Source organism: Erinaceus europaeus, chromosome 19 (assembly GCF_950295315.1).
Source record: "Erinaceus europaeus chromosome 19, mEriEur2.1, whole genome shotgun sequence".
NCBI lineage: Eukaryota > Metazoa > Chordata > Mammalia > Eulipotyphla > Erinaceidae > Erinaceus > Erinaceus europaeus.
In genome coordinates this window covers 48,784,302-48,796,783 of record NC_080180.1, presented here as the reverse complement: position 1 = coordinate 48,796,783, position 12,482 = coordinate 48,784,302, and the positions used below count along the sequence as shown (strand labels likewise).

The 12,482-nt window shown below is 42.5% G+C and overlaps 1 protein-coding gene across 3 annotated transcripts in view; it reads left to right on the top strand.

The window, feature by feature from the left end:
* LOC107522863 (uncharacterized) overlaps positions 1 to 12,482 on the top strand; it is a 66,078-nt gene that overhangs the window by 33,895 nt on the left and 19,701 nt on the right. For all 3 annotated transcript variants that reach the window (XM_060178922.1, XM_060178920.1, XM_060178921.1), the window contains exon 13: positions 3,889 to 3,988. In XM_060178922.1, the coding sequence (XP_060034905.1) occupies positions 3,889 to 3,988 (100 nt within the window). The remainder of the gene's footprint in view (positions 1 to 3,888; positions 3,989 to 12,482) is intronic.

The following is a 12,482-nucleotide window of genomic DNA, read 5'->3' as shown; positions in this document are numbered from 1 at the left end:
GCTTCACTGCCTGTGAAGCGACTCCCCTGTAGATGGGGAGCCGGAGGCTCAAGCCAGGATCCTTAGGCCAGTCTTTCTGCTTCGCGCCACGTGCACTTAACCTGCTGCGCTACCGTCCAAACCACCACATTTCACTTTTTAAAATATTTTTACTTATTTTTTTCACATAGAGACAGAGAGAAAGGAAGAAGGAAGGGGAGGGAAAGATCTGTAGTACTGCTTCACTGCTCTTGAAGCTCCTTCTCCCACATGTGGACCGGGGCTTGAACCAGTGTCTTTTGGCATAGTAACAGGTATGCTCTGCACGGTGCCCCACCACCAGGCCCCTCATTTCATCTGTGTTTTAAAGATGTCTTTGTTTATTCTATGAGAGAAAGAGAAGCAGAGCTCTGCTCTGACATAGGCAGTGCCTGGGATCAAACCTAGATCCCAAAGTTTACAAACCCTCTCCTTCACCACTGAGCCATTTCTCAGGCTCTGAGGCCAGCAACTGCACTTTGAACCTCTACAAAAAAGAATTTCCTTTTATCAGACAGTTAAGCAGTAAGCTTGGAAACTTTTGTTAGTAAACTTTGAACAACGTAAAAAAACAATCTACTGTATTTTGGAGGAGACAAGGTGATACTGTTATTTGTAGCCTCAGATGCTTTAAGGTCAAAAACAGCTAAAGTATTACATGTCCTTATTTTTTTTAATCTTTTAAATTTATTTATTTTCCCTTTTATTGCTCTTTTTTATTGTTGTAGTTATTATTGTTGTTGTTGATGTCATTGTTGTTAGATAGGACAGAGAGAAATGGAGAGAGGAGGGGAAGACAGAGAGGAGGAGAGAAAGACACATGCAGACCTGCTTCACCGCTTGTGAAGCGACTCCCCTGCAGGATCCTTAAGCCAGTCATTGAGCTTCGCACCACCTGCACTTAACCCACTGCCCTAACACCCGACTCCCTATGTAGACTAGTGTGCTTACCATAGTATAAACTTGGGGCCTACTTCAAAATAGATAAGATATTTTAGATGCTTCATAAAACACAGGAACAAGAGGCAGGAGTCAAAGCGTGGATGTTTAACTATGTGAATGTTGCTGTACTGACTGGCTGGCAGCTGGCATAATTGCCAGGCTTAACTCCACTGAACTAGAATTAGCGCACATGGAACTGAAAAATGAAAGGCTGTCGTGAGAACCTGCTTTTGATCTGTTGTTTGGAAGGGGCCTTTAAAGAATGCTTGAAAACAGTACCTACGTCAAATTTCTCACGAAGCGTCCATGTAGCTCAGTTTAGCCACGTAATTAAACTGTCGGGTAGGTTCATTAAGTTGGTTTTAGACAGATGGACAAGAAACATGATGAGAAAAATAGGTGTCTGCTTTCGTTATTGGTCTTATTAAAATCATTATATCTGTTATTGGTATTTGAAGGAGTGTGTCACATGTAGTGCCACATTGTGTCATCAGAACAGCTCTGGCAAGTAGTTATGGCACTGATATGATCTGTACTGGACTGAAAAGGAAAATTAAGTCATGGAGAAATGAGCTGGCTTAATTAAAGACAAACAGGTCTTCAGAAGAAGAGACAGGAGGAGACCTCAGAATTCTGCTCCATAGGGCCAAAGAGATAGATATCTCACTGGGTAGGGTACATGCCTTGCATGCACGTGACCCAGCGTCAAGTCCTGGTGTCCTATGGGACTGCCATAGCACTGGGGCAAGCTCCGGTACTGTGGAGGTCACTCTCTTTTTCTCTCTATCCCCTCTCTGGATAGAAAAGTCACCCCAGAAACACTGAAATCAAACACCATGAGACATGACTTTGAAAAAGAAACAAAAAGTTCTTGTCCTTCTATTAAATTTGCAAATGACCGCAGCTTTCAAAGAAGGTGCTCAAGTGAGTTGTCAGAATTTAAGACATTTTTGTTTATGGCCCTGTAAACTGAAATTTTATTTCAGACTACAGTAATTCACCCCATAATAAACTCTCCTATGATGTTCTAGATTTTCTTTAGGAGAAATTGCGGTAGAACAATCACACACATATAATTGAAAGTACCTGTCACATGAAGAAAGGAATGGTCATCAGTAAATGAGAGAGAAAGAGAGAGAGAGAGAGAGAGAGAGAGAGAGAGAGAGAGAGATGGGGTCAGGAGAGAGAGCTCTGGAAGAAGAGGATAAATTCTACCGTTGGTGTTTGGGTCCTTGGCCATCACCTGCATAGAGGAAGCATCAGAACAGTAGAGTGTTGCTATGGTGCTTCTCCTCTGAGTCTCTCTCCCTCTCTGTTTCTCACCCTCTGTTTGGGAAAAAAACAACAATCAAGAGTCCCCCCAGGAGTAGCCTCAGTGAAATCCTGGCAGCCAGAGAGAAAACAGAAGGACCATGAAATTGGGAGAGAGAAAAAAAGGAACTTTACAAATACAGAGTAATCACTGCCATGTGTTAAGTTGTATTCCTGAAATAAAATTAACTTCTTTATTTATCATGGCAATCACTAAGAGTGTCACTTGTTTTTTATATTTTTAAATTTTTAAAAATATTTATTTTCCCTTTTGTTGCCCCTTTTTGTTGTTGTAGTTGTTGTTGTTGTCATTGTTGTTGGATAGGACAGAGAGAAGTGGAGAGAGGTGGGGAAGACAGAGAGGAGGAGAGAAAGATAGACACCTGCAGACCTGCTTCACTGCTTGTGAAGCGACTCCCCTGCAGGTGGGGAGCCGGGGGCTCAAACCGGGATCCTTACACTAGTCCTTGAGTTTTGTGCCATGTGCACTTAACCCACTGAGCTACCGCCCGACCTCCAGAGTGTGACCTTTTTTTGTGGGTATATGTGAATGATCAGGGAACCTGAAAGTAGCTTCCATGTGGTAATTATGAAAATCAGAGATTTAAGAGCAATGGCATTGATTAACTTTGGTTTCCAATACTATGAAATCTGGGGAGGACAGTTTCATGCCTCTGTAGATGTCTAAGACTCACCACTTTCTTTCTTTTTTTTGTTAAATATTTATTTTATTTATTTATTCCCTTTTGTTGCCCTTGTTGTTTTATTGTTGTAGTTATTATTGTTGTTGTCGTTGTTGGATAGGACAGAGAGAAATGGAGAGAGGAGGGGAAGACAGAGAGGAGGAGAGAAAGATAGACACCTGCAGACCTGCTTCACCGCCTGTGAAGCGACTCCCCTGCAGGTGGGGAGCCGGGGTTCGAACCGGGATCCTTATGCCGATCCTTGTGCTTTGCGCCACCTGCGCTTAACCCGCTGCGCTACAGCCCGATTCCCAACTCACCACTTTCATCACCACCCAAATTCCAGTGTCACCACTCTCTGAACCCTCTGCCCATCCCCTGTCTTCTCATCTTCCCCTTTGAGGTGGGGTGGGGGTAATGGGGAGAGAAAGACAGAGACAGGGAAATTGAGAGGAAAGGGGGGAAGAGAGATAAGGAGCCAAGTAGTGGTGCTCCCGGTTAAGAGCACACATTACAGTGTGCAAAAACCCAGGTTCAAGGCCCTGGTCCCCACCTGCAGGGGGAAAGCTTCACGAGTGGTGAGACAGTGCTACTGGGGTCTCTCTGTCTCCCTTACCATCCCCCCCCTCCCATCTTAATTTCTGTCTTTATCCAGTAATAACTAAATTTAAGAGAGAGAGAGACCTGCAACACTGCTTCATCACTCGTGAGGCTTCCCCCCACCTACCCACCCACAGGCTCACCAGGAGGGCCACCACCCAGCTCCTAATATTGTTCAGTTTTGATTTTTGTTTTCTGTTGTGGTTTGTCAATTCATTTACTTTAAACCAGAGATATTTACATAGCCCAGAAAAAAAATCTTCTGTGGTCAGAAAATACAAGTTTGTGGCTTATGTTAAATGTGTGTTTGCTAATTTCTGCTTTTTGCTAATAGGGTCCTCGAGAAGTTGTCCTTTGGCTGTCGGTACATCACAAACAGAAGAAAGCAGTGGAAATCTTTTCCAGAGAAGTTGCGCCCGCTGGGACTGGAATGGGTAAGTATTTTTATTTATTTATTATTATTTTTTTTACATATTTTTAGTTACAGCTCTAAGAATCTCTGACTTTCTCATGGTGGCCATTAGCTGTAATATGATTCATCAGTTGACACTTCTGAACTTAGCTAAGCCACATGTCACATTCACAACCTTTCTGCCTTTGAACCTTTTAATACCTTTTTCTCATAATATGTGTTGCAGGTTCATCAAAATGCAAAGTATAAGTTTATGTGTTAAGTATAGGCTACATGGACAACTTCAGTGATAGTCCCAAAACAGCCTTGCAGTTCATTCAGGGCTTGCTGTGACCATGCCACCACCCCCATGCTCTGTACCAGTCCCTCCTCCCCCCCACATTAGGAACCCTTTTCCCCAAAATGGTCCCAGCATTCCCATTACCCTCTAGCCATAGTTACCTATTCCCAGATACACAGCATGCTTTGCTACAATGCTCTTGTTTTTCCATTATTTAAAAGAAAGAAAAAAAAGGACTTATCATGGATCCAGCCTTCAGTTGTGCTGATCCATTTATTGGAGTATAAATGCTTGTAAAACCTGAAATCCCTAACATTTTACAAAGGGAGAAACTGACTTAGAGAGGTGAGGTGGGAAAAATGAGAAGATACTGGCTCCCATGAAAAGCAAAATTTTCTGGTTCATGTTAGTGTTGGGGAGGAAAGGCCTATTTCTGATGTTTTCCTCTTACGATACTAATGATTAGAAATAGCAAAGAAAGTTGAATTTGTCCTTTGTAAAATGTACATTTTAAAATAAAGACAATGCAAAATCAGTTGGTGAAGGTCATAAAAAAAAAGCTTCTGCATAAAAAAATAGAGTAATTGGGATCAGGTGGTGATACACCTGGTTAAGTGTATGCAGTACAGTGCACAAGGACTTGGGATCAAGCCCCTGCCCCCCACCTGCAGGGGAAAGCTTCACGAGTGGTGAAACGGGGCTGCATATGTCTCTCTGTCTCTCTCCCTCTCTATCTCCCCCTCTCTCAGTTTCTCTCTATTTTTATCCAATAATAAATTAAAATGGAGTAATTAACAAAGTGAGAAGGTAGTCTACAGAATGAGAAAGGGGTATTTGTAAACTATTTACCTAGTAAGGGATTAATAGCTAAAATATAAAAGGAACTTTACAACTTAATAGCCAAAAAAAAAAAATCCAATTAAAAGGAGGCCAGTGGTCTTTAAGGGTTTTTTTTTTTTTTTAGGACGATATAGGCTGTAGGACAATTCATGAATAAACCATTTTTGTACATTGTTAACTTAATGGCATTTGTCAACTGTATAGTATTTATGTTTTGTTGTGAAGTTTTTTTTCACCTATACTTGCATTTCTGATTTTGTATTTTGAATTTTTTTATTTCTTTATTGGGGGATTGATGTTTTACAGCCAACAGTATATACTATAGTTTGTACATGCATAACATTTCCCATTTTTCCACACAACAATACAACCCCCACTAGGTCCTCTGCCATCCTGTCCCAGGACCTGAACTCCCTCCCCCACCCCCCACCCCCAGAGTCTCTTACTTTGGTGCAATACACCAACTCCAGTCCAAGTTCTGCTGAGTGTTTTCTCTTCCACTTAGACAAAGTTTCTGCAAATTGTATTAGCTATAGGTCTCACAAAATCTGAATCTATTCCAGTTTTGCTGAGTTTACTACTTGATTTTTTTTTTTTAGTGTTGAAGAAATTGCTAAATATTTTTAGATAGAGATGGAAAGGCAGAGAGAGAGTGAGACGATTAGCACCAAGGCCTCCTTCAGTGCCGTGGGGACCAGGTTCAAATTTGGGTCACGCACATAAAACAGCACCCTATCCAAGTGAGTGTCTCTTCCCTTTCTCTCTCTCTCTTTCTCTCTCTCTCTGTCTCTCTCTCTGTCTCTCTCTCTGTCTCTCTCTCTCCATATCACTGTCTAACTTTGGTTTATGGTGGTGTCAGGGATTGAACCTGGGACCTCTAAGCTTCAAGCATGAAAGTTTCTTGTACAAATCACTGTGCTATCTCCTTAGTCTAGTAGCAAAAAAAAAAAAAAAAAAAAATTAGAGGTTTGTTTTTTCTGTTTTCTGAGAAGAATATGCTTCCCCAGAACCCTGTGGTGACCTCAGTAAGATCTTTCTAGAGTACATGACCTGCTTTTATCTCTTCTCAGCAGCAGATTGCTCATGACTGACTTTGTTATTTTGTTGGGATTACCACATTGAACATATGAACCACACAGGCTGATTCTTCCTCTATGACCACTCTTCACATGTGAAAAGAATTGAATCCAACTTTTGCCTAGATCACTATTTTCATACCTATAGATGGAGCTGGAAATAATTTTTCTGTGGTACTGAATTGGGGAAACCTAGTCCTCTCGTCTTGACAGCTAAAGTCTGGGTACATGACTAAAAGTCCTCATTCTAGACCACATTTTCCTCACTCTTTATTCTAATGGAACATTCATGGTACACAGCCTGCTTTCAGCAGGAGTGATGGGACAGTTTGACAGATTTCTCTGTTATAGCACAGTAAGAGCTGCCAGCTTTCTGCTCTCAGTATTTGTACTTTTTTTTCCCTCCAGGGTTATCACTGGGGCTTAGTGCCAGCACTACAAATCCACTGCTCCTGACAGTCATTTTTTTTTCCATTTTATTGGATAAGACAGAGAGATATTGAGAGGGGAGGGGGAGATAGAGAGGAAGAGAGAAATATAGACACCTGCAGACCTACTTCACTGCTTATGAAGCTTCCTCCCTTTAGGTGGGGACCCGGGGGCTCAAACCCAGATCCTTGAGTGGGTCCTTGTGCTTAACCAGGTGCTCCCCTGCCCAGCCCCCAGTATTTGTACCTTTACTGCTTAAAACCCCACCTCCTTCAGCAGTCCGGTTTCATAGTGTGGTCTGTGGCACCTCATTTCCAGATACCCCATTTTAGGTAGGTCAAGGTTCTTAGCCTCAAATAGAACTCTAGCTGATTTAAGCAGTGAGAGAATTATTGAAAGTTAATTTTGAAATTTTGGGTGAACCATAGAAGTAGTTTGAATATTAGCTGACAAAGCAAGATGAATCAAGAACCCAACCAAACATCAGAAACAGTGGTCCGAAGGACCCACACGAGGCAGGCAGGACAGTGAGTGTCTGCTGTATGCCAGAGCCCACTCAGTGTCAGAAGAACCACAGGCTTCACCACCTTGTGCTCTGCAGGAGACTCAAACTCCCCGCATGCATGGCCACTGCTCATTGTTCATGTCTCATCCAAGTCCTGACTTGATGCCTCTGCTTGTTGGCAAGCTAAGCCACACGCCAGCCCCCATAGCAGGTGCTAGAAGACTGAGGATGATTCTGTTGGCATGAGTGACCTGTAGAATCATTGCATAACCATTATGCTGCCAGTTTCCGGCTTCTTTGCAATTTCACTGTGGGAGCTTTAGACAGGTACTTAACCTCTCTAAATAATCCTTTTTCCTAATGCTGAGCATGAGTACTTTGGACTCCATGAATTCCAAGTATCCTTAAAGTAATACAAATCTCTGTCTGCTCTAGTTAGAGTTCTGGTTTCTGGTGATGGAATCCTTACATGAACTAGTGGAAATAAGTCAGTATGGCAGTTGCTGAACTTAGTTGTGGGAGAGCAGGGAGCAAGTTGACTTTAGGTGCTCTTACAACTTCCTCTCTCCCCCCTCTGCTATCTCTGCACATTGGCTATCAGGACAGCTTCTCTGATGACTCCGAGGCTCTTATTCAGACAATTCTGTGATCATAGAAGAAAAAAACTGCATTGCCAAAGTCAGTTTCTAAGATCCAGGAATGTGTGTCATTCTTTGGCTAAAGAAGTGGAGTCATTAACCAGAACAAGGATGCCCCAGAGGCATGGCTGCCAGACAATGATCTGAGACAGTCAGGTACCCCAAACTCTGACCAATGGAGATTCTAAGACTTAACGTGTCATAGTTTATAGCATGGAGTTAATCCCTTTGCTTTTGAGATTGTTCTGATGGTGTAACCTTAATAGTGGACACAAAGGCTCTATGTAAGCAAGCTCCTGCCTTCAGGGTACGTACGACAGTAAAAGACAATAGGAGAGTATGGAGTTCTAACTGTAAAAAAAAACATGTGAATAGTTTTGGGGGAAGGTTTAAAATCATAAAGCTGATTTTAGGGAACTTGAATAGATGCATTGTTTTAACTGATTTCACCTCAAAATCAGATTTGGGCTGAGAGATCATTATCTTATACTGTGTTAGCCATAAGATTGGTTGAAAATATGTGAAAAGTTTTCAAAATGTGAAACATTTTCAAACCTGTTCATGTGCCAGCTTTGGATCATCATATGATTGGATTTCTTGGCTTAATAACCAGAAGTGCGTGCCTACTTAGTAGGGAAAACTAATCACAGTAGACCCTGGAAATAATCCAGATCTTTCAATAATATTGCATTGTTATTTCTGAATTTACTCACTTTTACATAAGGGTCTTAATTTTGAGTTGTTTTAGTCTTGTTGACTTCTGTTTCTCTGAGTTGGTCACTTCAGCTAGATTTGATGAATTTGATTGATGTGTGTGTGTGTGTGTGTGTGTGTGTGTGATCAATCATAGCTCTTGAATGCATTTAGTACTCTTTTTCTCATGGACAGTCCATGTGGATGCATGTAGTTAAAGGTTTCTATGTATTCACTTTGATCATCTCTTTCTTCATGTTTCTATTAGAATAGGAAATAACCAACCTATATACTTTAAGATAACAGAGGATCCCTCTCATTTTAAAAGTAGGCTATATTCATTCAAATTAGTGGAAGATAGTCATTATAATGAGATATTATTCCAGTGTTTCTGTCCCTTTTCACTGTGTAATGAAGTACCTGTTAACTACCCAGGGTAAATAGAGTGTAATGAAATAGCCTAACTAGCTCTTAAACTAACTGAAGATCTTTCAGATTCCAGGGAATCAATTTACACCCTTTAATGAACACCAGTGCCATAAAGGGAAGTGTTGTCTTGGTATAAATAAATGTAGATGCCTGGCATTATACTCTATGAAATGTTTGGAGAGCCAGGTTGTAAGGAAACGTGCCCTCATGGAGTGATGACAGTGACAGTTGGGTGTGGGATGTTGTGGGAACACAGTCAAAGCAACAGACTGGACTAAGGGGATCTGGGCAGTGACTTAAACTGAGTCTGGAAAGATCATTCGTAGTGCTGCTTAGCCATGTGGAAAGAACTGTTTGAGGGACCAGCATGTTTGAAAGCTCAGAGGTGAAAAAGGGCGACAATCTTGGTGAAACAAAAATAAAGTTCTCTCTAGCAACAGAATAGTCAAAAGAGAGTAGTTAAAAGAAGAATGATAGCAGAAGACTAACCTAGGGCAAGATGAACAAAACCAAGAGAAATGCACTACTCATGACAGGGCATGTGAATTAATCAGGTTTATTGGCTACGTAGATTTGAAAAACTGGAGAAAGATCATCAAAGACCATTCCTGAATCTGGCATGAGCCACTAGATGGAGGGCAGTGCCCCTCATGGGGAAAGAGAATGCATCTGGGGGAGTCTGTGGAATGTTCTAGATATCCAGTAACGATCCACTGTGGAAATAATGCCTTTAAAGAGATTTTGGAGAATCTTCCAGGGAAGAATGGAAGAACTAAGAATGCTTTTTGAATCTTCCCAGAGGCCGGCAGAGAGCTCAATAAGTAGAGCACCCAGCCCAAAGGACGCATCCAGCATTATGTGGGGGCACCATGCCCTGGGCAAACCTCACAGGTGACTGAGTGGAACTGTGATATCTCTCCTTTCTGTGCAGCTTTCAATCTGATAGTGAGAGGGAGAAAATAAAGAAGAAATAAAAACAGCCCACAGGGTGTGGTAGAATCCTACAGGCACAAAAAACCCCAGTAGCCAAAAGAAATTAAAAAATTATTTTGGGAACAAGATTCTGAGAGAGTCAGGCTGGGAGTGTGGACTGACCTGTCAATGTCCATATTCAGCAGGGAAGCAATTACAGAAACTAGACTTTCCACCTTCTGCACCCCACAATGACCTTGGGTCCATACTCCAAGAGGTTTAAAGAATCAGAAAGCTATCAAAGGAGGGGAGAGGATACGGAGTTCTGGTGGTGGGAATTGTGTGGAGTTGTACCCCTTACCCTATGATTTTGTCAGTGTTTCCTTTTTATAAATAAATAATTTAAAAAATGATTTTAAAAGAGACATTCCAAACTGTGTGATCATTACAAGTGGTTGTGAGAAATGCACACACATCACTTTACATCCCCAGCCCCTGGCCACTTTTAGCACCTGCGTTTTCTACAAGATTCTTCCCAGTCTTACAGACATAGGCCTCCTCTTACCCTCCCCTGGGGCCCCTCATCTCTATCCTCAGCTGGGACCTTGACAGCAAGTTTGGCCAACCATATAGGTCTTCTCTGGGGCTGGTCCTTCACCTTGGCTGCATATCCTGGAGCTTCCCTATCAGACGCTTTCTTGGGCAGGTGGTAACAGTGGTGACACAGTGCCAGACAAAGGGGTGCATGGGGACCCCAGGCTTTTGCTGATGCGGGGCCTTTCTCACATCTTCTTTACAGCCACAGTGATTCCTGTTTCACCGACTGATTGATGGTTAAACTGGGGCCTCTTGTATGTGTGATTTTTTACACCTCCAGGAAGCCACTCTCATCCAGCCAGGGGGAGAGAGAGAGAGAGAGAGGAAGAGACACCACAGCTCCAGAGTTTCCCTGGCTGTCATAGCAACTCTTTTGTCATGCAAAGGTTCAAATATGGGTCACACATATGGCATTGCCGGCATCCTACCTGGTGAACTAGTACTTCAGCCTGATGATGAGATCCTCAAATTAACCGTAGGACATGCATGCACAGTGTCAAGTCTCACTATAAATGCACCCTGTTCAGAGCATGAGAAAATGATTTTGTTAGGCTTTATAGTCACTTTCCAACTTGAGCAATGCATAAAGTAGGAAGATTAAAAGCTGTTGCTAACAATTTACCCCTTCATGTCCGGCCTCAAATACCCTGACTGTTTCAGAACAGTGGCTTTAGTAAAGTTGGATGCAGTTTGGCTTGCTGGTATGGGGGTAGGTGGGAAAGACTGAATGGTCATGATGTCAAATGCAGTGGGGAGGTCAAGTGAAATTTAGAAAAGCAACATCCTATTTGATTTTGTAATTAAGGATGTTGCCTTGTCAAAAAAAAAAAAAAAAAAAAGGCTTCCCATCAAGGGACTGAAGCCAGATGCAGCAAGGAGAGGGATAAAGAGAAAGCAAGGACTTGAGGGGATTGAATGTGAATGGCTCTGTTAAGTAGACTCTTAGAAAAAGAAGGGAAGGTTAAGCGCACATGGCGAAAAGCGCAAGGACCCGTGTGAGGTTTTCCTGGTTTGAGCCCCCAGCTCCCCAGCAGCAGGGGGGTCGCTTCACATGCAGTGAAGCAGGTCTGCAGGTGTCTTTCTCTCCCCTCCTCTCTCCATTTCTCTCTGTCCTATCCAACAACAACATCAGTAACAACAATAATAACCACAACAACAATAAAACAACAATGGCAACAAAAAGGGAAAAAAATAGTCTCCAGGAGCAGTGGATTTGTGGTGCAGGCACTGAGCCCCAGAAATAACCCTGGAGGCAAAAAAAAGAAAAAGAAGAGGGGGAGATGGGGAAGGTGGAAGAGGGGAAGAAGAAGGAGGAGGCGGAGAAGGAGGAGAAGGGGGAGGGGGAGGGGAAGGCGTAGGGGGAGAAGGAAGAGAAGAAGAGGAAGGAGAAGAAGATTGTTAAGTGACATTCAAATAACAGAAAACCCAGCTGCTGAGAGTGCTTCGCCCAGGAAAGAATGTGTTTGCTAATAACTTGAAGATAAGCAGTTGCTGGCAGGGTTTTGGCCTTAAATGTTTGTGCTGAGGGCCTGACATCTCTGGTCTTTCCCCCCTCTGGCTATTATCAAGGCAGGACAAAGTTAGAGAGAAGGATGGTGTTGCCTCTGCTTCGTCCTCTCCTTAGCTAACTGCATCCTGAGGACTGGGCAGTGGCAGACCAGGTAGAGTGCACACATTACCCTGCATCAGGACTCGGGTTCAGGCTGGGTAGTGGTGCACCTAGTTGAGTGCACATGTTATCAAGGGCAAGGGCCTGGGTTCTAGCCCCTACTCCCCAACAACTTGTTTTGGTGTGTCTGTTAGAGATTTACATATTAATATTGTAGAAGACTGGTAACATGTTTATCTCTGTGGAATATTTTTCCAGTCTCTTAAAATTTTCAGATCTGTAGAGAAATTAAGAGTAGTCACCTTATAACAATCACTGATATTCTCTAATTAGCACTTTTTTTTTCCTGTCTCTTTACTCCTCTATGCAAGTATCCTGCTTTTATTCCTGAATCATTTGAAACTTTAAGTTGCATTGAGTAAGACATGTCCACCCTAAACACTATGTTTTCCTAGTAACTGTGGCATTCTGGGATTCAGCCACCAGAGTATAATTGCATTTTGGAGAA